Source organism: Etheostoma cragini, chromosome 6, assembly GCF_013103735.1.
Source record: "Etheostoma cragini isolate CJK2018 chromosome 6, CSU_Ecrag_1.0, whole genome shotgun sequence".
Classification (NCBI taxonomy): Eukaryota; Metazoa; Chordata; class Actinopteri; order Perciformes; family Percidae; genus Etheostoma; species Etheostoma cragini.
Window position 1 is genome coordinate 25,598,239 of NC_048412.1, and position 27,709 is coordinate 25,625,947.

The 27,709-nt window shown below is 39.6% G+C and overlaps 1 protein-coding gene and 1 long non-coding RNA gene across 3 annotated transcripts in view; one reads left to right on the plus strand and one right to left on the minus strand.

The window, feature by feature from the left end:
* dgkb (diacylglycerol kinase, beta) overlaps positions 1-20,972 on the minus strand; it is a 77,584-nt gene extending 56,612 nt beyond the window's left edge. Inside the window, exons 1-7 of one of the 2 annotated variants that reach the window (XM_034873541.1) lie at positions 20,821-20,972; positions 14,071-14,192; positions 11,995-12,134; positions 6,642-6,718; positions 5,833-5,853; positions 4,978-5,125; positions 1,143-1,280 (exon numbers count right to left, since the gene is read on the minus strand). In XM_034873541.1, the coding sequence (XP_034729432.1) occupies positions 1,143-1,280; positions 4,978-5,125; positions 5,833-5,853; positions 6,642-6,718; positions 11,995-12,064 (454 nt within the window). In that variant the 5' untranslated portion in view covers positions 12,065-12,134; positions 14,071-14,192; positions 20,821-20,972. Of the gene's footprint in view, positions 1-1,142; positions 1,281-4,977; positions 5,126-5,832; positions 5,854-6,641; positions 6,719-11,994; positions 12,135-14,070; positions 14,445-20,820 lie in introns of those variants that run through there. The other variant, XM_034873542.1, reaches the window with a different exon arrangement.
* Positions 16,221-26,006, plus strand: LOC117945859. The gene is made up of 3 exons (XR_004656916.1): positions 16,221-16,236; positions 22,362-22,367; positions 25,934-26,006. It is a non-coding gene; the product is annotated as an uncharacterized LOC117945859 (long non-coding RNA).
* The last annotated feature ends 1,703 nt before the right edge of the window (positions 26,007-27,709 follow it).

Consider the following 27,709-nt stretch of genomic DNA (forward strand, 5'->3'; position numbering starts at 1 on the left):
TTTTGGAAAAAGGCTGCAATGAAACAAAGAGTGAAAAATTTAAAGGGGTCTGAATACTTTCCGTACCCACTGTATTTGATTTTGCAGGGGAGATTAGCCATCTTGTTTCTGATTGGCTGGCAGATGTCTATAGTGTAACAGGACATGTTAAACAAAGACAAGACAAGCAGCTGTTTCCAATGCTGCAATACTGCATGTAACCATAGCAACAGCAGATCTGCTGGATGCTGCATTGCCAGTTGATACCGACGCAACCATAAGTTAAACTGACTACAAACAAACTTTTGCCAATGTAGAAAAGAACGGACAGCCAACAGCTTCCACCTCATTTATAACCTCTGTACCTCAGGAATCTCATGGCTGCAAACACCAACTATTTTCATTTTTTAATAATGATATTGCTCGTTTTATCTAATCAACAGTCTAAAACCCAAAGATATTTGTTCACCATCACATACAAAAGAGAAAAGCAGCACATCTACAGTACATCTAGAAAACTGGAACTAGTTGTAACGTTTCAGCATCGTGATTAATCGAACATCAATACAGGCGCGAGTTGATTTTCTGTCGAGCAACTAATCATTAGCCATCAACTGAGTTATCGATTCAGCTCGAATCAGGACTCGTCATCGCGTCTCGTCTCTTACATTAAACATCAGACAGATAAGACGAAAAGAAAGAAGGATTCTTATGGAGTATAAAGATCTTAGTTAAATATTATTGATCGACAGTCCACCCAGTAGCACCTCAATAGTCTAAAACCCCTTTTGAACCGGGTTTAAATGCTTGTTCTATATCATGCGATTGATTTTGCACCAAGAGTTACCAACTCTCATGGGTTTAAAAGACACAAAAATGTTAGTTCAAACATTTTATTTTACTGCTCGTTGTTAAACAAAATATTCTGTGTTTTCTCCCAAGCTTGGCAAACAAAATCTGCTAGACAAAAGGTTCCTTTCTCGAAGCACAAGTCAAAGTTTTTCATCATCATCCAACCAGAAGAAATCCTAAATAGAGGATGTTTTAGTAAAAAGTACATCCCTTAAGTCCTCGTAAAACAGGACAATACATTAAACTATGTAGACCATAAAGTATATGAACAAAGAAGCCAATAAATGATATGATTCGGGGAAGACACTCACACTCAAGCTTGTCCTCAGGACGCCCGCCCTCCAGCAGAGACAGGTAACACACAATGTCCTTTAACTGCACCGTGTCCAGAGGTTGGGGCAGTGCAGTCGTCTTCAGAGGGGTCGCGTTGCCTTTGATCAGCTTCAGCCCTGGGAGGAAGATGGAGATGAAAGGTCAATACATCCCCCAGAACGCTTTTAATGTTAGCCCAAAAATAAGCTGGCCTGACATTAGCCAAAGAGTCGAATTGATCAAAGGTGGGTGGTGTCCAGTTAACCAAAAATAGAACAAACAAATAGTCCAGTTTAGGCCTTTTATTATAGATCTTGCATTCTTGCAAGTGATGTAAATTGATTTAAATGGATTAAACTATACTCTACTACAGTGTTTCAACCTTTTCTCATTGTAAAAAAAAAAAAGATAGAAAAAAGGTAGAGCACAGTAAATATCAATATATGATGTAAAGTCATTAAAACTGCCCTATTGATTCCCCACTCTGGTTAGCAGATTTAACCAGCCTACCGGCTAGTTGTCAGCAATCACATCAAGTTTCTAGCTCAATACCCCATTTAGCGATTTCAGTGACACTGTGGCCAGTCTTCTCTTTGGTATATGAAATACTGTGTTCTCATATTTGTAATTATAAGTCGCTTTTGATAAAGGTGTCAGCTAAATTACATGTAATGTGATGTAAGACCAACTCAAGGAATCAAAGTTTTTATGGTACAGAGACTGCACACTCAACCCATTCCAATATATTTGAGTATGTTTTTTATTGAGGTCAAGAGAAAGCTCTTTATCAGAATTATAAAAACATGCAACAGGCCTTCAATGACTTAAATTTGGAAAAACAGTTCTGTACAGCAATTAGTAATGGCATACAGGTGCGTAAAATAGCAAAACACACCAGTAATAATAATTCGAGAGAATTACATGTCCATCTTGCAGTTGCCAGCACCTCCAGCCCATGGGTACAAGCTGTACGCAAATGTTTTTTCTCTTTCTCACCAACAAGGTAGCACTTACCCATGCTGGCATGCTAGAACATTAGCCTAGCAGTGCTAGCTGGAGCACAATTACCTGCTTCTAACTTAAAATGTTAGTAGTCATTCCGATTAGGGAATAAGGATTTTTCTGGAAGCTCATATATATCAGAATGGGCACTAATGAAAATGAAATAAAAAAATTTAAATCAAAATTAAATTGGTAAAGAGGAACATATTGACAATTTGCAGCAATTTTAACCCTCTTGTGACCAATGTGGCAATCACACAACAAATAACCTGACTGTTCTACCATCATTCTGTGTTCCAGGCAATAACACATGGAGAACTGCAGAGAAAACTGGGTTTTGTAGGAAAAATAATAATATAATAATCCTTATTTGTAGAGCACTTTTCAAAAACAAGTTACAAAGTGCTTTAACAAGTGTATAGGCAATAATACCCGAGAGACAATAATACAAAAAAGATAAAAGCATGAAGACATTGAAAAGACTAAAATACAGTGACAAGTAAAAGTACTTGAATGGGGGAATAAAGCCCTCAATAATGTTATAAAAGCAGAGGCTCTGGTGTGAAGATGGCAGCGGTTTATGGTGAATGCCAGGATGTGTTAGTTCTCCTATCTGTACTCAGATGAGGATCTGGGGTAGTGGGAGGATACAGCAGGATCACTGATCCAGTTCCTCACATGCTTTATGCGGTAATTGGCGGAAAACACTGTGCATTAAATATTTAATGCACAAGAGAGAACCTGCTAAATGAGGACGCATTGTGTGAGCTGATGTCCTTAGTTCACCAGCGTTTTCATCGAATCATTAGGCTTTGCAGCTTTTAGTCTGATATTAGATTGCTAAATTCAATTTACAATAAATGCATAGAATATTTGAGCATCTTACTTGTCATGAAAATATGCACATGTACACATTAGTTTTTTGCCAAGATGAAGATATAAAAAATAGAAAGTTGCTTGTTCCTTTCTTTCTTGTCACGTTTGAGTTTCGAAATAAAAGACCAAATATCACGGTGTCACAGTATTTTGTGTGTTGGTGTAATATTAAACATACCTGCTGTGCATGTAAATTCTTTATGGATATAATGTTTATTGGGTCCAATTGGACCAATGGCTTTTTAAATAGATTATTTCCTTTAATGATGATGAACCAGCTCTAGATTGTATTATTCAGTGCTACAATGCTGGTGCAGAACTGCTTTAATAAAAGGTTAACTTATTGTTAGGTTTGAAATTAAGCCAGCGTGGGAACTTCCCTTTTTCTGAAAATGTAGTCTCTTATTGACGGACCTTCCTCCACAGTGCTGCAAAGGAAGGTCCGGCTAGTCCACACAACATTCCAGGATGGGAGAAAAACACGCTCTGGTTTATTGGAATTTCTTTGAATCATTTGCAATTGTCATGGGAGGTGCTAAGCGGTTGGACGCAGCCACGGTGCCGCTGACAAATACCCTCAGGGGAGGAACTCTTTTTGGTGGGACATGTGTACTCTCAAAAGTTCTTTTAGTTGTGCAAAAGAAAACTCAGATTGGACAGATAGTCTAGCTAGCTGTCTGGATTTACCCTGCAGAGATTTGAGGAGCAGTTAGCCATAGTCCTCATACTGTAGATCAACAAGAGTTTAGAATGCCAGTGGAACATTGTGGATATAAACTACTGCAAATGTGTGCTGCCAGCAACTGGGCAACATTCTTTATTTTTTTATAATACAGCTTTTAATCATGCTGTTTAGAGAAAAGGAAATATCTGTTATATTAAACTCAGAATAAATGCAGACGAAAAAAGCATTAAAAAGCCAAATACGTTATTTCACTTACTGAATACATGCTTTTCCTGGATCAACATCTACTCAGTTTGTTTGGACACTACAGGCTCAGCTGTAGCTCAATAAGCCGGCAGCAGTTATCAGAACACAGAGAAAGAATTACACAAGATTCCTGTGTTTGCATGAAACCCACAATGTGTTAGAACTATTGATTATATATTGATATTAAGTGGCCCGGCATCTCTGACAATGAAAGTCTCAAAGTGTAATGACGCAGGCATTAGTGCTTATTACTTACTTTACCTACGCAAGCATTTAGTCATGTATGATTCATTTCCTTTCAGCTAAATATAGACACAGAAGGTATTTGAGGAATCCCCCCCTCCAAGATTGTTTTCATGTGCTTTTGAGATACTTGATAATTTTTTTTCAGGCCTTCCTTGTGTCCTATTTCCAAGATCATCTATTCATGCAAAGACACTTGTAATATGACTGCTAATTATAGGTGCTTTCATCAGAGGCTGGCATTGGACAACGTTTTAAAAGCTCTTATAGCCTAAAACACAACCAAGTGTCCAAGGATCCTGATATTAAAGCCCATTACATCACAGGTCAAATGAGGCAGATGTCAGGATGTATTACTCACCTGAGTTATCAGGCAGTCAAAAAAGTGGGAAGCCAGGTGTCAGTGCAGGGGAACGCTGGCTTCAGTGTTAGTTACTCATTACCACATCAGAATAAGCTATTAGTTTAAATGCTGTAAACAAACTAAACAATTGCCAAGACAACTGGCAGCCGCTTCACTACAATTTACATTGTGTGCACCAAACTGAACTTGGCATCTGTTATCTGATGGCACAAAACAGATACATAGAAATGGTGCTGCTTTTACATATCAGCAAAAGCAAAGAAAGTAAAAGTATCACGTCGACAAGAATGAGTCACTGAGGAAAGGCTGTGAGGGCTTGGAATAGTGACAAATTGGCTGCATCAGTAACTACAAAACACCAACACGCTGTCTTTACAACATGAGGGCTTGTGGTAAAGACTTCCTTTTCTACACTTACCAGAGACTCTGGGTTTGTCAGAAGAGGAGGGACTGGGTTTGGGTCCCTTGTTGCTAAACGTCATGAAGAGATGTTGACAGAACTCTTCGGGGAGTTCGCTCTCCAGGAATGTCTGCATGAAGACCTTGAAGCCCTCAAAGTCAATCTCCTAAAAAAAACACGGACAGAAATAGTGTGCTGTTTGTCATGGTGAGCTGCAGTCTTCTAAAAGACTTCAAGGAAACGGATGAATTTCAATACGCAGAGAGCATGTTTGTATGTTTCAATTTTGTGGGGATAAATCTGTGATTGTTTGCGAAAATGTTGCAGATTTCTGAGCTCATAAAGATGCCTCAAATGTTGTTTGTGCTGTGGGCGGTGGAGATCTATTTTAGAGTGCTTTCAATGTTTAGCAGCTTTTACCTTTGCATTCTATGTAAGTGCTGTGGTCTTTTCTACTACCCATTTAGGCTTGTAGCTTTGTCCATCTTTTTGATTGTTTGGCTGGCTGATTGGTTGAATCTGCAAGTTGTTAATGCTGTCTTACATTTTGCTAATGAACACAGTTATTACCAGTTCAAAAAACGCATTTTGGAAGAGTAATATTTCCCTGTAAATAGCTGCATATCCTCTGAAGTGCCTTTAATTTTGTTTTTCATTAAAAACTTATTATCATTATTACTGCTTCAGAATGGCAGTAAGTATGTAAGTTTTATTTATAAAGCAACTTGCAAAACCATGGTTACAAGGAGCTGTACAGTGCAACTTTAAAAAACTATTAAAATGGAAAACAAATGTTTAGTTAATTCAGCTAGAAACTATGTGAGAATTTAGCAAAACACTAACAATAAATTTAAGGAGAGAGATAGCAAATACCTGGCTGAGGATATCCTGTGTCTAAACCCGTAGCATTGTAGAAAGAAAGAAAGCCAACATGTTAATGGATGAATTGTGCAGTTAAATGGGCTTACTTAATGTAAACACCACAAAGACTTTGAATGTCTAAGTCTGTGAATGTAGGTCTTTAGTTGATTACCCTCCACTTCATTAAGGGTATTATGACATGCAACAATTATTAATGCATGCATAGTGGATCAAATATATTTTGTATTGCCTACTGTGAATTGAGATCGGTAATTATGTACTCCCTATTCCCAAAAAAACATATTCGGAATCCATGTTTTTGTATGTATATGTAAATAATGTTATTTATTACGAAAACTATTTCTTCTCCAAACCCATCAACACTGCCACACAACTTTCAAAGCTGAATAAAAAAATTCCAACCTTAAAATACCGTTGCTATGGGGATATACAATTACTTTTTATGCTAAATGGCTGGTTGCAGTTCAGCTCTGTCAAAATATTCTTTGAAAAATGTGTAAACAAAGCAGAGTGGAACATTTTGTAAGAAGTGTGCAGAGGAATTGAAAATGTACATAATACATAAAACAAACAAATATGAAATAGTTCTGTGTTTAAATCGTCCGGAGCTGTGTTTAAAATCAAACTAATTAATTGCATAAAAATCACGCTTTTAACATCTAACATATCAAATAACAGAAGAAAAAGTTTTCTGTTTTGTGAAAACAAGTATGGTGTTCTGTATGGTGGCTATTTCTTTTAGCACAGTTGGATTCAATAGAATATAAAATGTTATGTAATAGATTATAAACTGTACACACCTCCTCTGGATTGTATTTAGCTAACACACCATCTCCATGGAACTCCTGGAGCACATCCTTCAGCTTCTTGGTTGAGTCTGAGGGAAACAAATTAAGGCCAAGTAAGTGTATTTGTGATCCGTTTCATGTTTCCAATATTTGACTTGTTGCATATATTTGATATTTACCATTCATTTACAGTACACGTTTGATTTGCTTACATTCAGTCTGCAAGTAGTCAGCCTTATTTATTGATATTAATCTTCTGGACCTCTAAGAGCTACAGAAGCTGCATGCACCTTGAAAGGATCATGTAGTAAGTGTGTCGATTCAGGACTTAAGATATTATCCATAACCTTGCAAAAAAAATGGTGGTTTAAGTGATATCCTAGCCTACCTTATTGACTGAAAGCATGGGGAAACAGCTAACCTTAGCCTGGTTCTGCCCAAAGGAGAAAAACAAAACACAGACCAATAACGAGACTGATATCAATCTTCTCACTCTCTGAAAATTAGCAGATATGTGTTGCCCTACAATTTGAACTAAACAAAAATACCAACATGGCACTGATAATTTTGAAAGTCAACAGCTAACTATAGCTATGCAGCTAATTTGACTTTGGGCTAACAACTTATTACTAACTAGGATTAACTAACTGTGACCTAGCAAAATTAAACTGCATTTAAAACTGCATAAACGTACTGAACTTGGGGACAACAGAAAAAAAACACACAGACAGATTATTATCTTTTAAATGGATACAGTGAACTTAGCCATCACATTTAGCAGATAAAGCGTTATTTTGGAGTCATGTTTCTTGCCGCCTGACAAATATAAGTCCAATATCCACTCTCATTTTTAGCTGTATTTTTGATCTCTATTAACTTATTGTTAATATAAAAAATATTGAATACAGCCACTTTAAAATCCAAACAAATAGGCCTACAAATTCACTCGTCTCAAGAATGATCTTACAAGTGTTAAGTGAAAAGAAATCTATGAAACAATGGATTGTACCAAAAAAATGTAATTTAAACGGAAATTGGGGGGGGGGGTTTACCATTCAGTTAGAGACAAAAATAACTTGATCAGACAGAGATTTGCTGTGATAATTACTTCATGCTGCAGAGCGTTTATGAGCCCTGCTGCTAAATCAATTTGCTGCGCCACAGATACTAGGTTCTGTGTTACAGAAGTTAATTAGAAGAACCATTTTCTTACATGCACTGGAGGGCCCGGTTGATTATTTATTTTTTTACAGAGATGCTCATTTAAGTTAGTGTGTCATATTTGCTAACTTGTCTCTCACCTTGTCACAAGCTTAATTTGCACAACAAAATATGGATCTTTGACTCCTACCAATGACAAAACGATTTCTTCTTCTCGAGCAGCGCTGCTAACTCCAACTTGCCATTATCTACATAGAGCAGCCAGGGACCCGGAGGTATTGGCTGTTCATGAAACTCCTCAGCATGTCACTGATTGAAGATCAGCAAGTGTGTTTGGCGTCAAAAACAAAAGTGTAGTTACTGGATTTTTTCTTCTCAAAGCCAGTCAAAGTGGATGAAAATACAAGTACATTATGTCTTCTCTTAGACCGAGAAGAAAAAATTATTACAATACATTATTTTTTTTAAATCATACAGCAAGCCAAATAGCCCCAAAATATCAGCCTTTATACAATTCAATTCAATTTATAGTATCAATTCATAACAAGAGTTATCTCAAGACACTATACAGATAGACCACACTCCAGAATTTATAAGGACCCAACAGTTCCTACAGATGTAGCTGTCCATTATTTAGTGGACATAAGCTGTGTGAGTATTGTGTTGAAGTTATTAATGGCTGACATTCTGTATTGATAAAAAAATATGCATTTGAGCGCTTCCTAACAGCTGTTTGTTCGTTGTAACCTATTTTAAACAGTCTTTAGTGTAACATTACATCCCCTCCTACACTAAGGGCTTTGGACCTTTTTCTCATGATGCATTTTACCAACAGTGACTGGAAATAACTGTTTTACATTGGACTGAGTGTGTCATCATTATTGACCACCTTTATGAGCATGCCAGAGTGATTACGTTTATATTGATTGCCTGTCACATTCGTACAATGTATTTTCTCAAACAAGATAATGATTTAACCATCATGTGGCACACAGTCATCCAATGACAAGACTCATTTCATGTTTATTCAGGGTCATAAACGCACTTCCTTTGAGAGTATTTTCCCCTTTGTAAAGCAGCACTCTGCTACAATACGCACATAAGTAATTATATCACATAAAGACAAAATCTAATTGTTAGAGCTTAGGTGCATGACTCAGCTCACAGCTATTAAAATGTTATGAAAGCGTGCTTGGCTCACTTTAATGAGAAGGTACGGAGAGCTACAGTAGGAGGCTAGATGAAGGACGAGATGAGGAGGGAAGGTGATGCCCATTGTTGCTGCTCAGAGAATGGGATATTTTATGACCTGTAGCCGCAAAGTGCACAAAGAGTTGCCCGGAGCTCGTTGAAACATTATCCAAATCTGTCTAGCGTGCATACTCCGCTTGCACGCACACATGCACACTTTAGCTCTCTCTTGCTGCTTTGCTTTTTTTCATTCCGCCTTTTATATCCACCCAATTTTCATTCTAAACTACATTGTTAAGCCTCATGGTCTACGAAACATCTTGCTAATTGAACACCACAACTCCTTAGCCACCCACAAAACAAACATTTCATAAAACACAGAAACAAAAAACAGAACCTGATTGGCTCTTGAGCATCCGCCGGAGAGAGCAGGGGAGCTCCTCGGAGTAAGAAACAGTGTCACCAGGCACAAAGCAATTAAAAGGAGAAATGCCATTACAATGTGAAACAAGAGATCTTGGGTGAAACACATTAATTAAGATTCATGCTTGGTGCAGCGAATGGCCCGGAGATGTCATGTTTGAAATATCTTCCAGCACTTAGGTGTCTCACTATTTTAGATCCTAACGATTCCATTTCTTCTCCACACATTGTCTGACTACAAACGATTTACTGTGACTTGTACTTTCAAAGTCTGTCTAAAACCATGTGTGGGTGGTGAGCAACATCCCGCAGTTAGCCTGCCAGGCATCGTCATATTTTCCATCCCCGGTACCATCTCAAATTATTAAATGTGTCAACATCTTGGAGCGTAACATAAACTCCAGGCAGCCAGAGCACAGTCTGGTGAGCAGGGGAGCCATTTGTTGGGTTTTGAATGAATGATTCAGAGCCATAGCGGTACCACACAGATTAAATGCTTTAGCAGTTTGAGCTTTGTACATCAGCAAGACGGACATGCAGTCTGCAATAACAACGTGAAGATTTGATTATTTATCAAAGAAGAGATGTTTGAGCTTAACCACAGTGAATTAAATCATAGCGCAGTTCCAGACAGAGGAACATTATCAGTATTGTTAACTCAGTGGATTGATGCTATCAGAGAGAATGTATTAGGTCTTCTGTGAATGCGAGGTTTATTGAAGATATGAAAGCAGAGATCCGACTTACGAAAACAAGTATAATTCACAAAATGCTATTTTTCAAAAGGAAGATGTGGTTCGGGGTATTTTCTCCAACTGTGATACAATTATGAGAACTGGGATTGCTTGTTTAGTAGTCTCACTTTGTCAGACCATCCTCCAAGGTGCTGCGGAGGTCTAGCTAGTCCACACTACATTCCGCGATCAGAGAATATCGTGCCCTGGTTTATTGGCATTGTACGTTAAAAAATCTTTTACTCGTGCAGCAGAAAACTCCGATTGGACAGATAGTCTAGCTAGCTGTCTGGATTTACCCTGTAGAGATCTGAGGAGCAGGTAACCATAGTCCTCAGAAATCCACCAGAGTGCAGAATGCCAACACAAAGAAAGAGGAAAGGAAACCTTGGCAAATGACCTGCATCAGGCGGAATTTCCTGCGGCACCCAAGCAATCCCGAGAGTGGAACATCAAGGATATACTCTACTTGCATAACAACAAAACACCTTGGCACATAGTACAATGTCAACATAACCTCAAAAAGTGAAATGAGCTACTTGTCTGAGTCTGAATATCTCTTTTTTCCTAAAAACTATTTCTGCAGGTGAAAAATCTATTCCAGTTTGACCTTTTACATGATGAAGGAATCATTCCCTGACCCACACAATGAGGGCAACCAAAAAAAAGGCAGTAAGAAGCGATGAAAACAGTAGAAAACGATCTGATGCTAAAATAACCAACAACCCAAAAGTCTGAAATACAAAACATTTTTTGTATTATCATCCTGAACCTCTTACTTTTTTTGGAGGTTTGCTTGTACGAGTGCACCAACTCAGATTCAGCAAACTCTCTTAACAATCGTTATTAAGCTTGTTTCAACTTGATGGATGCCACTTGTTCATGAACAAGTGCCCACTTGTAAAATTTGATCATTCACACAATCAACGCCCCCCAAGTTACAGATACCCGTTTCATTACATTTGGGGGAACGTTTTATTTACAAAAACATCACCCATGAGTGACAGTTCTCACACTCTTGGAGGCTGAATGAGAAATGGAAAAATCAGCTTCAGCTGACAACGGCCTTAGTGGTTTGACATGAACTTTGCAATCCTTGAGGAAAAAATGGTCTGAGTATGCGATATATCATTGTAAGGTGTTAAAATAAAAGATGATCACCTGGACAGCAACTTGTGTAAAGATCCTGTGACAGCTGCTAGAGTGTGATTTCCCCAGCTATACCATGCTTCACATTAAAGTATTAGAGTATAGTTAGGTCAAAGTGTTTTCCCTCTGTGGAAAAAGGAAGACTATCTGGCTTGACTTGTACAAGTAGCCCAGAGACTTCTCGTTAATTTTGTAAGAAAAAAATTGATAGTTGAGGAAACAAGTATTTAAGTGATTTGTCACTTTGTCTGGTGGCCTTTTTCTGCCGTTTTGGCAGATAGCTCAGCTGGTGTAGCCTATTGGAGTTTTCTGGTTAAAAACAGCTACTTGCTTCTGCTGGAAACAAAGCAGACCATTTAGTAACAGTATGCAGTACGCAACGGGCTGCAAAACCAAAACAATGTGCTGAAAGAACCTAAAATGCTCCGCAGAGCTGAGCCGAACTGCAGATTCATCTGATAATTCTCTGTAGGGTCTGTCACTGCAAGTGACCCCTTTCATGTGGAGTTTTGATCCATTGTGTTGATTAGTGCAGCTTTAAGAATGGAACCATCCAGAAGAAGCAGAGTAGCTAGAGTGTCATATCACTGGAAAATGGCATGTTCTTCAATAACAGATTCACATCACACGTACAGAGAGACACCTAGACTAATACAGACTCTCCTTATCACAGTCAGACACAAACAGAGAGTACCTCTTCTACTCACACTGAGTGTATTCTTGTAGCAGGGCAAATTCAGCTGGGGTCAGTGTGACCCATTTGTCCTGGCTGCTCATTGTGTTCAGTCCTCGTTTACCCGTCCGCTGAGCATTCCCCGGGCAGCAACACACAGCGGGGCGTCACACACTAGAAAACAACAACAGACATCAGATCACCTGCCCCATTCACAGCCGTAGACATCTCGTTTTAACTAGATGCTTTGAAAATGACAAAGCAAGTTAATTAAGTCACAGATTGCTCAAGTGATTGTAAAAACCCTAAACCTAGGAAATGCAATATTATGTCACATTGGAACTGTCATTGCAATATAAGAAAAAAAAGAAAGAAATATTACTCATCGACCCATTCATATTGTTTTTTTTTATTTATAACACTATCCAAATCATTTATGGTGCACATACAGATTTGCAATTGAAAACAGAGATATGGGAGTGTGAAGGACTTGTTTCATTTCGGGAAAAGACTAAAAAATGTTTGCTCAACTAACTGGCTCAGACTGAAGCATCATAGAAATGTTTGCAACAAGTGGAAGGGAAGTGGAAGGGTCCCTGTGTGAAAATAAAATCCTAATTTGGACATTTAAAGCTGCATTGGTCCTTCTTTCTATTGGTCTTAGTGGTTGCTATGATGACAATATGATCAAGTTTAAGCTAAATCGCCTTTTTATATACTTGTACTTATATTATTGAGTCCAATATCTAGTGTTTTACTGGGGCTAAAATAGAAGCTGCAAGTGTTCCTGCTAGAAGAGCATTTTTGACTGAACCTACAAAATTTAGACCATCCCGGAGAAACTAAATATTTCAGCAGCAGATTTGCAGCCAATGAGTAACGACGCACTTTATCAAAGAAAAGATACAAGAGCATCAATCAAGTGAATTCATGTTACAGGTTTGTATTATGTAGCTGCTGAGACGGAAAAAACCTCCGTCACCTTAAAGGATGGATAACATGCCTCACTGATATTTTCCATTTGATAAAAGCCAAGTGTGAAACTGATATTTTGTTTTGCTGAGATGATTGGACAGTTCAACACAAATATATGTCACCTTAAGAGCTGTACTAATTAGATTATACAAGCTCACTGTTGAAATTTACATGGCCTTGTTTTCCCTCATGTGAGTGCGCACGTACAGTAATTATGTGTTTGTGAAGATGTCGATCTGGCATCTGTGTGGGTGTTATGTGTGTTACATCGCCAGTGAAGCATTTGCCCCAGTTATTGATACTGTGGGTCAACAAGTGGAAATGTTCATTCATTTGGAGGAGGGATGTGTGATTGTGTGTATGCATGTGTGTATGTGTGTGTGTGTGTGTGTCCATGCGTGAATACATTTGCAGGAACCTTTACCCAAGCATTTTACCTTGAAACGGCATTTTACCACAGCATGAAAGTCACATTGTCACATAAACAAGGGCTTTATAAATTATGAAGGGAGCATCATCATTATTATGTTATTATTGTATAGACCACAAGCAAAGGGAAAGTAAAGGGAAAGCAGTAGTCAACACAATGTGCAGCAACCAGTGCTAGTGTGTGAACATGCTGGGTGCGTGGGAATCAACCTCCCTCGCATAAACTTTGATCTGCTGCTCGAGTTGAAACTAGAAAAACGCTCCGCTGGATCTCATTTAATGTTTTGCACTGAAGGCAAAAAAAGGAGCTGATAGAAGTCTTGTTATTTATCTTAAATCTCCATGAGTCTAATCCAACACAGTGATGCCATTTCTTAAATAGCGCTGATGTGTGCAGTATATTCCTGCTGTGCACTGCGCTGTTATCATCCTCTGTCTCTTTCTGGTGTTGCCTAACTGCAGCCCAGACCCGCATAACACTCGGCCGGCATCCTTTAAACAATCAAAATCCATTTACAAATGTCCTCAGATCTGATTCATTGTCCTCCGGCAATGCAGTGAGAATATTCAGCATGGATCCATGCGCTATGCAGCCCACTGACAGAAGACCTGAGCAAAGACACAACTGATGCCATGACACAGAGATACAGTGGCCACTGCGACATATGCCTACATGAATGAGATGTTTCATCAACATGAAGCTCACCTTCTGCAGAGCCAGAGGGAACCACCAAGAGAGGATGAGGGAGGAGTCCTCAAGGCAGATGTTTTTCAGAAGAAGCGCCTCAGTCACATTCCTGCTGTATCCTCCTCCGGGTCTTCTGTCAACTGCGAGGCAGAAGTGTATTGTTTGTAATTAGACAGAGTGTCTGTGTAAGAAAGAGGAGACAAAAGAGCAGCAGCCCTCTCCGCTGCATGTGAGTATATGAGTATGTGGATTGTGTTTATTTTTCTCTGGCAGTGTCTGGTCAGAGCAGCATCGCTGGAACTGTGGAGCGGTGAGAGAGAAAGAGCAAGAGAGAGAGCGAGAGAGAGCAGAATTAACCCTGTACACTGCTCTGCCTGCAATGATCAGTTTCCATACTCCCGCTTGCTCCCGACACATCCCCCCCCCCCCCCCCCCCCCCCCCCCCCCCCCCCCCCCCCCCCCCCCCCCCCCCCCCCCCCCCCCCCCCCCCCCCATCCCTCCCCTCAATCACTCAGAGCCTCACCTTCCCCTCCCTCCACTGGATTGCAAAAAAGGTCCTGAGCTTTCTTGGTTACTCTCCGTCTCTCTCTCCCCACCTCCCTCCTCCATGTGGCACACATCAGCTGGCTGCATTAGCATTCAACGCGACAGGCGGTAAGTGCAGCAACCTGCCCCTGAGAGAAGGCGGGAAAAGAGAAAGATGTAGACAGAGCGGGAGGAGAAGCTGGGGATTAAGGCACATGGAGGGATAATGATGACAAATAGGCATAATAGTGAGAGAAAGAGGATGAATATGATGTAGTTGTGTGACAAATTCTTTTAGTTTTCCCGTCTTAATTTGAAAGCCGTATACAGAGAACACGTGCTCAAATACCTGTATATGATGTACACTTATCAAAAAATTCTAGATCTTTACAGTAAATTAATCAAAAACCTTGGCTTTGTTTAAAATATGTAATTGTGTCTGCAAATAAGTACAACATATTGTAGCAATACCTTCTGCGTGTAAAATTTTAAATTTACTGCTTTCTGCTGAATAAAACTACTGTGAGCCAGAGGGAGTACAGACTCCCTTCAGCTGCAGCAGATAACACCACAATAATGTCCCAATGTCAGCATCCACCTCCCTCTTAAATCCTTGGCTACGAAAAAGAAATGAATAAAAACAGACAAAGAGACATCCAGTAAATCCACTACAATCTTAAGCTATATAAGAAAAAAGGGAAGCAACCCTATTGGCAGACAAAGACCTTGATATTGGACAATGCTACAAAAACCCTGGATTATTGTACTGTACTGTATGTTCAACACCAACTTTTTTTAAAATGTCAGTATAATAACAGTAGCATTTTTACAGTTATCTTCAATATATCAACAATATCACACATTACAGTCAGATGTGCTACACACCCGTATCTCAATTTCCACCTCGCTACATAACAGACATGCTACTTTCTGTGTTGGCACTGGACATAAATCATGAGGAGTCCAATATGGACGTACTGTACATCCCCAGGATACTGGGGAAGAGGAGCCATAATGAGCATTTCAAATGCGTATCTCCCTCTCTTGGATCTATATATTGACTGTAGTAAGGTGGATAAAGAAATAAAAAAACTTTTCTTCTTTCTCTACTTTATATTAATTGTCAAATCTTAAACAATAAACTAAACTTTGGTGTTGTATAATTACATTTTTGAATGAAGGTGCTTGAAGCAAAATGTGTTCATCCATAATTAATATTTCTAACAGTGTCATTGACTTTTTAGACATTTAGTTGACACTTCATCCACAGAGACGCATGCTAAGTGCACATCTTGAAATGAGTTCAGATTCTTACTTGGCCTCACTGGAGGCAATCAATAGTAATAAAGTCAGGTATTCCCGCCGCAGCATCGCCGGAGATGTAAGAAATCTTACAAGTTAACGCAAAATGATCATACGGAATAAAAATTTGCCAAGTAATAAGAACAAAAGGAGAAAATGAGAATTCCACAGCATTTTAGAAATTTGGACTCAACTGTGATTTTAATAAACAGGTGCACACCTACAGCAGAGTTCATGTTAACATAAAGTAGATCAATAAAACAGAAAACAAATCAACAAAAAAATGATATAACTCCACAATAATTTAAACACCCGTACTGTATGTATAATATCCACTACGGTTTTGAGATAAATTCGGTCATCTAAATCACATCTTTTCTCATCATAATATGTGAGAGAAAAGAAAATTCCCACACACTGTCCTATTTATTTGCAATAGACCATTATTTAGAAATATAGTTCGGGCCTTAGACCATGAACATGTTTGGGTGTTTGGTTGAAAAAACAGTAATGTTTTAATTTTCAGTCAAGACAGTCTTGAAAATAAGTAAGCAATAGTCTCCACAGAAGATTATGAGCCAGACATTTCACCTTCAGCCACACTAGTGGAACTGCGGTACAATAGAAATGGCTTTGTAGAGCATATAGTCACAGCAAACCCCTTCTGCAGGAGACATAAAGGTTAGTCAATAACAGTGTGCGGCCCTGCTGTTCTGCCTTTCAGACTAGGCTGTAAGGATAAAAAGGCGCCAGCTATAAGCATGCTGCTTCCTGGAACAGACCTAATGTCTTCAAATCATTTACCAGCCCACCTTTAGATAACCTTTACATTGCTCACACCTTTTACGTAGCCCTCCGCCCACAGGAAAGAACATTTATCTGACACATAAGCCTCAGTATGGATTGAGTTTCATGAAAGATCACTGAACAATTGACCCAGATATGGGGGGGCATGTGTGGGTGGCAGCCAACAAGTGTGAAAATAATGTTTTTGTTTTAGTTCTGCCTCCGGACTGTCTGGGTCATTTAGGGGTGTATATTTGTATCAGAGAGGCAGAGGAGTTGAAGTATTGACATGTCCCTCACATGTGACTGTCAGTGGGTAATTACAAGGCATTTGGGCTAAACACCACCAACCAATGAGCCTAAGAGTTGATGCATAAGCATAAGCGGAGGGAAACTGCAGATTTGGGTGATAACTGTGTGTTTGTCATTAATAGCGAGCCCTTTTACATGTAGTCATTTAAAGTATTATAATGACAATATTGACTAGTACAGCTTTAAAGCGCACATATTATGCTAATTTTCAGGTACATTTATTTGTATTTTGAGGTTGTACCAGAATAGGTTTACATGGTTTCATTTTCAAACAACACCATATTTTTCCTCTTTTCACCCTGTGTGTTTAGGTCTCTGTTTTAGTTCCAGAGTGAGACATCTCAATTCTTTACTATGTTGGAAGTCTCACATGTGCAGTAGGTACACTAGAAAGTATTTGATTCTTACCAAGATAAAAACAAAACAAAAAAAACAACTTAGATTTAGAAGTGTTAGATAATTTATCTTGTTTTAAGAGTGAATTTCTTAAATGAAGTGTTCAACTTTACACTATAATTTTAAATCGAAAAAGATTGTCAAGTGAAATTATCTTGTTGCATGGACAGATAGTTTTATTTGTTTTGAGTACCTTTTCCCTAAGATTTAGTGTTTTTATCTTGTTTTTAGACACCCCTTTTTTGCAGTGTAGATTACCGTTTCTCCAACTTTGGTCAGTCCAAGGCAGGATTAGCTGGGAGACTTCTTCTAAACGAGGGGCACTTATGGAATACCTGCAGAACAGGAACATGGAAGTTGTTCTTTTGGAGATTATGGTGATTAGTACATGTTGTAGCAATGTTTTGCCATTCAAAATGAGCTAGCATGCTAGCGCTAGAATGCTACGGTTAGCCTCCTTGTCGCTGCTAGTGAAAGAGAAGTACATGTCCTGCCTTCACCCAAAGACCGAATGCAGGACACACTCAAAAACCCGTTTCTCACTCAAAAAAGCATGGATGTTTTTTTTTTTTAATTTCAACACAAAGAAATAGGAAACAAACGGTAGTATGCATCCGGCGGAATTACCTGCAGTAAAAGAGCAATCCCGAAAGTAGAACGCAAAGGATATAGAGTAAATAATCCATGACAACTGAGCCAACTCCATCCACTAAGGAAGACAATCCACTATTTTCTTCTATTTTGATTTATACTATAAATCATTTTTTTGTGTGTGGCTGTCCAGCATTTTATAACATTTTATGAGCAAAGACCTTTCAATTTGGATTAATTCTGTATTTTAATAAAAGCTACCATACAGTAGTTATGTCTTATTAAAAAATAATAACAAACATCTACACCTAAAATAAATGGAGAACAGTCAGTATATTTTCAAATGTCTAAATAAATACTACAATATGAATACTTTCTCATACTAATGTTTTGTTCTTGCTGTACCACTGTTGCCTGTTTATTTTCTACATTTAGGGAATAAAGCAGCAGACATTTACCACGCGAGATATGAATTTGTGCTGTATATGACCTAAAAGACAGCGCTCTGTATTTCTGAGGGTTTTGTTAGGCATGTGGGTCAGGTTACAATCCCAAAATACAGGGAATTACAGTAATTAAGCCAAGAGGTGAAAAAGCGTGGATAATTGTTTCCAGGTCCTGGTGGGATAAAAACGGCTTTAATTTGGCTAAGATTCTAAGCTGACAAAAGCCCTTTCCCAACACGACTGAGTTGTTTGTTAAAATTCAATGAAGTTTCCAGGACGACACTAAGATTTTTAACTCATTATGCATGCTTGCAGACAGGGGCCCGAGCTCATTGGTTAGGCTGCTGAAAGAGCTCGGAGGGCCAAAACATGATCACCTGTTTTTTTTTTACTCCATTTATATGAAGGTAGTTTCTCGCCATCCAACATTTGTTGTCATTCAGGCACTTGAAAATGTTTTTCAGAGAGGAGGCACTGTTGGGTGTAACTGGAATGTAAAACTGTGTACTGTATGTGAGAGATTATTCCCTCAAAACATGATTATTAAATCTCACAGTGTTGACTGCCTAAGCATTAGCCAGAGCTGATACTAATGCACTTCATTCTAACCCCAACCGGCCCGTCAGACACCGCCTACCAAGAGCCTGGGTCTGACCGAGGTTTCTGCCTAAAAGGAAGTTTTTCCTCGCCACTGTCGCACTGTTGCTTTCTCTGGAGGAGACTACTAGAACTGTTGGGTCCTTGTAAATTCTGGAGTGTGGTCTATCTGTATAGTGTCTTGAGATAACTCTTGTTATGAATTGATACTATAAATAAAATTGAATTGAATTGAATGATTACAGCCCTTCTCATACAGCACATATGTAGCCTGAACCCTGCGAGCAGGAGATGGATTGTAGAGTAAATACACTGATGGCAATCAACATCCAACTTCAAAGATCCAATCAAATCACCCCGTTACTCAGAAGAGAGTTGGCAACTCTGTCACCACCATGACCCCCCTGACTGTAACAGCAGCCCGTAGCACATACAGTATATCAATTCTACCCCACTACTAGCCCTCTGGGCTATAAATAGCAGCCTGAGTGTGAAATGTAGTGTAGAACACCATGCATCATAATGGGACCATAATGATAAGCCCTGTCCAGTGCATCAACACACAGAGTGACTCTGGGTCTTCCTTCCCGTAGGCTAAGAACCACATTGATGCTGGCTAGATAACAGACAACTGGGTCTCCCTTACTTACTATACATCCCGGGGATAAAGCAAAAGAGCATTCAGGAGTAAAGAAAGACTGACAAACACGTCAACAAACACTTCATACAGTAATAGCCTGTAGGCATCTACCATTACCAGGAAGGGTCTTGTATGTACGGGGAGAACCAAGACAAATGTTTTGTCCTTTGAAGTAAAGCCTATATTTGTACACAACTCTGACTCCACTGACTGCAATCACAGCCACAACTGATTTGCTTTTGAAAGCATATTTTGGATGAAACATGCGTTGGATGGCTATGATTAGGCTGCTAGACACTTTGAAAGGTTGTGAAGCGAAATTGTTGCAAAGCTTCAAGCCAGCGTCCTTTTTTAAATATTTAGTCCACCTGAAATTAAAATGCATGCACGTTTGTCTGCTACACTATGAATCACTGTGTCCTGCATAATCCTTTAGGAAAAAATTTAGAAAATTAATCTTATATGTTATTTGGGTGTCAAGATGGTGCCCCCCCCCCCCAATTGATCAATTAGTGTTCTGTTTCTTTTGTCATGACACTAAACCACATCTTGCCTAGTATACTTTTTTATGCATTCAGATGTGGTACACTAAAGTTGCATTCATTAAAAACCATTTAAGTTGTTCTGATGAGATTGTACTTCAAACTACTGTGTGAAGAATTAAAAATAATTCTCAACTTTGTTGCCCATTGCTGGTCAAACAAAAGGACAAGTTCAATACAAGCTACTTGTCAGAGAGGCGTTATAATGGAACAAAGGCAACTTCTAGGAAAGGCCCGCCCTTCAATAGCATTTACACACTACTATTGGCCAGGCGTCCATGCTTACGTAAGGTAACGTAACCCAATTTGTTCACGGTCAATCCCCTGACCAATCGGCTATCCTATCCTTAATCCCTTGAGGTCATTGCCTAAATCCAACCTATCGAGCTTCTTTGTAGGACGGGTCTTTCCTAGCAGTAACTTATAATAACGTGTTCAGTGAGCAGAGAGCTTACATGTTTTGGTCAGAGATTTCCACCCATCTCTCAGATGAAAGACCGATTAGTTAATTTGCGTCCATCATCCACACCATCCTCTGGTTCAGACAGTTGAGCATACAGGATGACATCAGCAATTACAGAGCATCATACAGCATGTACAGTATGTCGGTCTAGTGTGTGCTTGCATGTACCCATATTTCTGCATTTATGCATGCGTGTGTAGTTGGACTTCCCTCTGTCCCCATGCAGACAGTTGGTGCAGAGCGTTGGACTATATTACCATAGCATGAGTCACTGGAACATTCTGTGGCTCTGAGGGAGCAAATTACATTTGTTTGCTCTTCCCATCTGCCATGTAATGAGAGAAAAAGGAGCACAGAAAAATAAGATGTTTAAGCTAGTGTGTGAAGTTATGATGATAGTTTGATTGTGTATCCAAAGATTAAAAAAAACCATGTGTTGTCTGTAGATTAAAAACTTAACATTTTTCATGAAAGAATGATGAAAATTCAAACTTACCAAAGGGTTGGCACAAGTGACCTATAAGGTAAGAAAACATGACGTTATGGAGGTGCACAGTTAAAATGGGAGAAAAAAAAAACATGTAAAATCATCAGATGGTGCAGGATGTTTTCTTTGCTCACAGAATACTTCTGTACTTCTAACAGGGAAACAAGAATTACTTTTTTTATTTAGCTTCAGGCAAGAATCTCTATAAATAAGTTAGCCGTTTGTCAACAATTGAGGTGTAAAAGACTTATATTAAATATACTTCAACATTTTAGGGGGGAAAAGAATTATGTATTTGGCTGCCAAGAGTTACTATGTAGCTAATGCGAAGAAACGGTTAGCTTAGCTTTGCATAAATCTAAGTTAGTGAGCTTCAGGAGGAGCTGGTAGGTGTATTGGATTTGTTAATGTTGGTCAGAGCCAGGCCAGCTGTTCCCCTGTTTCTAGTATTAATGCTAAGCTAACCATCTCCTGGCTGTAGCTTTATATTGTACAGACGTGTGTGATATCAATCATGTCATTTAACTCTTGCTATTGTTGCATGGTCATAGACTCCAAAATTTGTTTTCAATGAAGAGGAAAAGGCTTTTGTGGAAAAACCATCAGACACAAATACTTATTCCAAAAAGAGTTATTTCATCAGCATGAAAACATTCTATCATCAGTATTAAACTAATTGCATCACCATGGATCAATATAAAACTTGTTTGCAAAATTACTTTATTGTGGACATGAAGTAAATATAAACTTTTTTCCATGAGACGCAGATTAACAAAAGTGGGCCCTTCAAACTCATGACTAATTCACATGAATGCCATGGTTTTCAAAGTAAGCGTTTATTTCAAAAGACACATCACATTAAAATCTTGTAGACGTACCTGATAGCAGGTTTACCAATGAGAGGAAGCACAATCATGCATTGACACTATTGTAGCAGGTGCGACCACATGAAAGGTGATATCGGTAGCTGTCTGGTTCATTCAGGCGTTCGTAGGTTTTCCTGACCACTGCTGATGTGATTTGTACTCGACCCAGTGAGCAGAACACATTAATACGCTAGTGCAAGTGCCGTTATATCAAACTGGCATGCAAATATCTTCATTCCCATCTCGTGGGCAGCAGCAGAGGTGCTGTGTTAAGGAAAACAGACAGGACTTTGAATATTTATGTTTTTGTTTAATTTTAATCAGCTTCTTGACAGTGACTCCATTCCTAATTTGAGTGTTGTGTGGCGACATTCCACATGTTTACTGGCAACAAATCTCATGAAAAGACCAAAATTACTTCCCATCTATCAAAAGCCTAGTAGTGTATTCCTCCATGAATCATTGTTATCCAAGAACTATTAACAAGACTGGTCTACAGTCATGCAAGCAGCTCAGTGAGGCTGTACTTCGAGCTAAATGCTAACAACAGCCGGGTAACATAAGCACAATGACAATTGGCATGCCGTTGGTGTACACCATCTTAACTTAGCATGTTAGCTACATGCTAGTCTTGCATTGCGAGACCTATTGCCATTTAAATTAGCTGGATACATGGTTAAACGTAATTTGCTCTTCCTAGTGCATTGCAGTGTTTATTTTGTCCATAACAAGTCCCCGTCATTCAGTCCCAAAATTTCCCAGTTAAAGAGTAAATAACGTAAACATTCCCCAAAAGAAACAGACAGACCAGCCTTGCTGCACGATCCAAATTAGTTTTGTAAGGCAAGGGACATCCAGCGATTATCCAGTAAATAAAAATCATCAAAGTGAGTAGGATACATCCTCTTGGAACCATGCCATCTGTACAAAATATTTTTCTAATACATGTTGAGATATTTCACAGAATATGTAAAGGCTGACATACCGGCAGACCGTTATGTTCACCATAGAGCAGTCGCGCCTGCATGGCTATAAACGCATTAATGTGCCACACTGACATCATTACCATCCACACACACAGTTTATTTTGACTCAATCCCACATACAGTACACCGACATGCTGCCCCAAATACTCACTAGAGCAACAAATGTGTATTAATCAATCACACACAGCCCCCTGCAATGAACACATTGGTTGTGTTAAACCCAAACGGCAACCTCTTCTGCTGAAAAAGAAGCTAATGCGGAAGTGAAACTGCAGATCCTCAAGTGGCCACTTCAAGCTGTCTCTTAAGAGGAGTCAATCCCCATTTATATATTTAAAAAAATTAAGATAATAATAAAACTGCAACATACCAAAAAAGATTTTTTTTTTGAGTTCCAACGGGCTGGAACCCTTGGCCTGATCAGAGGATTCAGAGGTTGTTAAAAAAGCTGCCCAGGATGAAATAACTGCTGGTTTGTTTTGGCTCCCGGTTTTATTACAGCGGGATTTAATTCTCATTGACTGTCTCATTGATTCTTTCCTGAGCGACATCTCCTTATCCATTAAGCGAGACCCTGGGCAGAAATCCCTCACTGCCTATTAGCAGGATTTCATGTTAAAGGTGAAGGCCATATCCGTCCACAATGAGATCAATAGGTCAGCATGTCAACCTTTCAGTGGACCGCTTCAAAAACCCAACAGGTCGTTAAAAAGCAGAGAATATGAGCAGAGCAGCACAGAGAAGTGCTGTTAATCTTTGCCAACGGAGATTTCGAAAAACAGGTCACAGATCAAATTGTCATAGTTTAATAAATGGACTGCAGATAATGAGATTTGAAATTATCAAGGAGTTAATACGGTTAGTCAACTGAGCCTCTTGTGTGAAAAACGGGCTCCACAGAGGGATGACTGTGGATTTTATACCACATCACTTACACTGGAAGTGTATTAGGAAAGGGTCTCTTAGTGGTCAGTATGAACAGGATGAATACTTACAACCAACATTTTTTGCAAAACACACATGTGAAAATTGTATTAAGACAGACTTGAAAGACTGTGAACTTATCCTTTTAAAAAAGCATATCTAAGCTATTTTAGACCATCACAATTTCTTTTTAACAATTTTTGATAAACACAAATTTTTTTGAAATTTACAGTAATTAGTTCTAGAAGTAATTGGGTCTTTAAATACCTGCCTTCAATATTATTTGGAAGTGCACGACTGCTATGCAGTCTAAGAATTTCAACTACTGGACACACTGAATCTCACTTGTAAGTTGCATATTGAACAATTTGCTTAAATAAAGCAGTTGATTTTACAAATCCTGCTCATGTGTAAATGTTTTACACATGCTAATACCTTAAAACTAAAATTGAATGTGATCACAAACGTTTCCCCTTTAATTAACAGATACAGGTGAAAACAGTGTCATCCTACATCTAGTCTTGCTTTGCCAGACCTTCCTCTACAGCGATGAGGAGGAGGGTCTGGCTAGTCCAAACTGCATTCCGGGACAGGAGAAACACATGCTCTGGTTTATTGGCATTTCTTTAAACCAATCACAATCGTCATGGGCAGAACTTGTGTCTATTACGCGTACAAAATGCAACACCTGCAGTGATTCCCCAGCAAGCAAAAGGCATTTCTGCTTCACTTGATTAAACAGTTGAAATGAATAGCTAAAAGTAATAGATGACTGTTAAACGTTAAGCCACCCTTCCAGTGGTAGGCCTAGAAAGTAGAATTTCTGACCAAACCAACCTAAATGTTAACAGTTTAATTGAATGACAGTGTACGAATATTCACTTTAATAGGCTATAAAAAAATAGTGTGACCCAATTAGGAATTGATAGGGTGGGGTATGTGAGTAAATATGATGGGGCTGTGGAGGAACCTCCGACCAGAAATGTAGGAAAGCACAGATCTACAGCATTTTAAAGTATTGACCTACCAGTATATTGAGGGGATCCCTTCTCAGGGCCATCCAATCTCTGTATGACCAAAGCGAGAGCTGTGTCCAGGTTCTCAGCAGTAAGTCAGACTCGTTCCAGGTGATGGTTGGCCTCCGCCAGGGCTGCGCTTTGTCACCAATCCTGTTTATAATATTTATGGACAGGATATCGAGGCGTAGTTGGGGTGGGTAGGGGTTGCAGTTCGTTGGGCTCAGGATCTCATCGCTGGCCTCATTGACCTGTGACCTTCAGCCCTCACTGGATCAGTTCGCAGCCGAGTGTGAAGCGGCTGGGATGAGGATCAGCACCTCTAACTTTGAGGCCATCGTTCTCAGCAGCAAACCAATGGAGTGCTTTCTTCAGATAGGGAGTGAGTCCTTACTCCAAGTGAAGGAGTTTGAATACCTTTGGGTCTTGTTCACGAGTGAGGGGACCATGAAGCGGGAGATTGGTCTGAGAATTAGAGCAGCGGGTGCGGTATTACATTCAATTTATCACAGCGTTGTGACGAAAAGAGAGCTGAGGCAAAGCTCTTGATCTACCGGTCAGTGTGCGTTCCTACCCTCACCTATGGTCATGAAGGCTGGGTCATGACCAAAAGAACGAGATCCAGGCAACAAGCAGCCAAAATGGGTTTCCTCAGAGGAACCCTTAGAGACAGGGTAAGAAACTCAGTCATCCGAGAAGAGCTTGGGGAAGAGCCGCTGCTCCTTCGCGTCAAAAGGAGCCAGTTGAGGTGGTTCAGGCATCTGGAAAGGATGCCTCCTGGGTTCCAGTTCCAATCACGTCCAGCTAGCAGGAAGCCTCAGGGAAGACCCAGGACTAGGCAGAGAGAATATATCTCCAACCTGGCTTGGAAACGCCTCGGGATCCCCCAGTCGGAGCTGGTTGATGTGGCTCGGGAAAGGGAAGTTTGGGGTTCCCTGCTAGAGCTGCTGCCCCCGCGACCCGTTACTGCATAAGCGGATGAATATGGATGGATATCGTTAGCAACAGATAGCTCCTTTGCAAGCTAATATATCAACAGAATAAAGGTTAATAAAACATGATAATGTAAACAAAGTATTAAATGTAGGTGGGCCTACTGCTGAACAGTCTGGTATTACGAGACCGAACTTAGCTACAGTGCGGCAAGGCCTGTTTAAATGACATGTGGTCTAGCTAGCTGTCTGGACCAATTGCATTCCGGGCGCTGCGAAAGCAGTTGGTCTTTGAAAGGCCGCCCTGTCTGAAGGTGGAGACCGGGCGCTGCAAAAGCAGTTGGTCTTTGGAGGCCGCCCTGTCTGAAGGCAGAGACCGGGCGCCGCGAAAGCAGTTGGTCTTTGGAGGCCGCCCTGTCTGAAGGTGGAGACCGGGCGCTGCAAAAGCAGTTGGTCTTTGGAGGCCGCCCTGTCTGAAGCCGTTGACCTTCAGTCAGCCAGAACAGAGGGTCCGACTAGCTTTCCTTAGAGCTACCAGCTCTGTGGGCAAGGATCAGGGTTAGTGGTTTAGAAAAGCAGGTGGGTTAAACCACCAAACCAGAAAAAAAAAAAAAACTGACAGATCCCTAAACAGACCCCAACTGGTCGTGGCAGATGGCCGTCCACCAGGAATCAGTTTCTGTCTAAGCTTTGTGCCCGTTAAACAATGTTTTTCTTCACCGCTTTTACACCAAATGCATGCTTTTGGGGGGAAATGTTGAGTCTTATATAATATATATAATATAGAGTGTGTGTGTGACCTACTCTATATGTAAAGAGTACAGAATAACTTCTGTTATGATTTGACACTTTACATGGAATTGAATTCACTTAATACATTATTTAAAATGATCTGATGAATGCATTCAGCAAAGCTGAAAACAGGTCTGTTTTTCTGAGCTTTAGGATTTAGACATTTTTTTGCCACTTACTTTCCTGCCAAAATGGCGGCATAAATAGTCAGGTCACATGACCCCCGGACCTTTTCACATTTGTAAACATAAACATGCTATACTATATGGCCCCAAGTTGAGTTCCGGTCACTATGTATGTAAATGACATCAACTGACAATAAGCCAATAATAATAATAATAATAATAATAATAATAATAATAATAGGCAATAAATCCTCCTAAATCCAACATACTGCTCCTTTAATTTTCTATTCGAAGAACTAATGTCTCCCAAAGTTTCGGGTCTTCATGCCTTTACCTGAATTACACTGAGCACAAAGCTGCTACTGCATTTCCCTTTATGGTGCCGGAAGCCATGAGGAGCAGATGAGTCGGAAGCATCCTTTTTTGACCTGCAATTACGTTTTTTTTTCATCAATTTAGAGTAGTGGTTTAATCATGCTTTTCTACATTAACTTTTCTATTCAAAAGGCCCAATTTCCCCTACCAAAATCATGAGTTTGGAAAGGTCAAATCCACAATGAATCACAGTGAGCTCTTGCTATTTATGATACAGAAACCATCAGACAGATTTTACATTTGACTGTCACCAGGCAAACACATAATCAGCCTCTGGTCGGTTCATTAGCATGTATAGCTAATGACGTTAGCAAGTGCTGCTAGCTGAACACAAAAAGAAACAAACTTACCAGAAATGTAATTCCAATCATGATACTCACATCGTGATGTTGTTTAATGGTATTGTCTGTTGAGAGAAAGTTGGGCTACCAACTTTTACTCAATTTTTTCTTTGTATACAGTGGAAGAAGGAAAGACTGACCTGCTACTAGCTGTTAGCATTAGCTTGGATAGCAGAGATTAGCCTCTGCTGTTTTCTATGGGTGAGAAGTTTC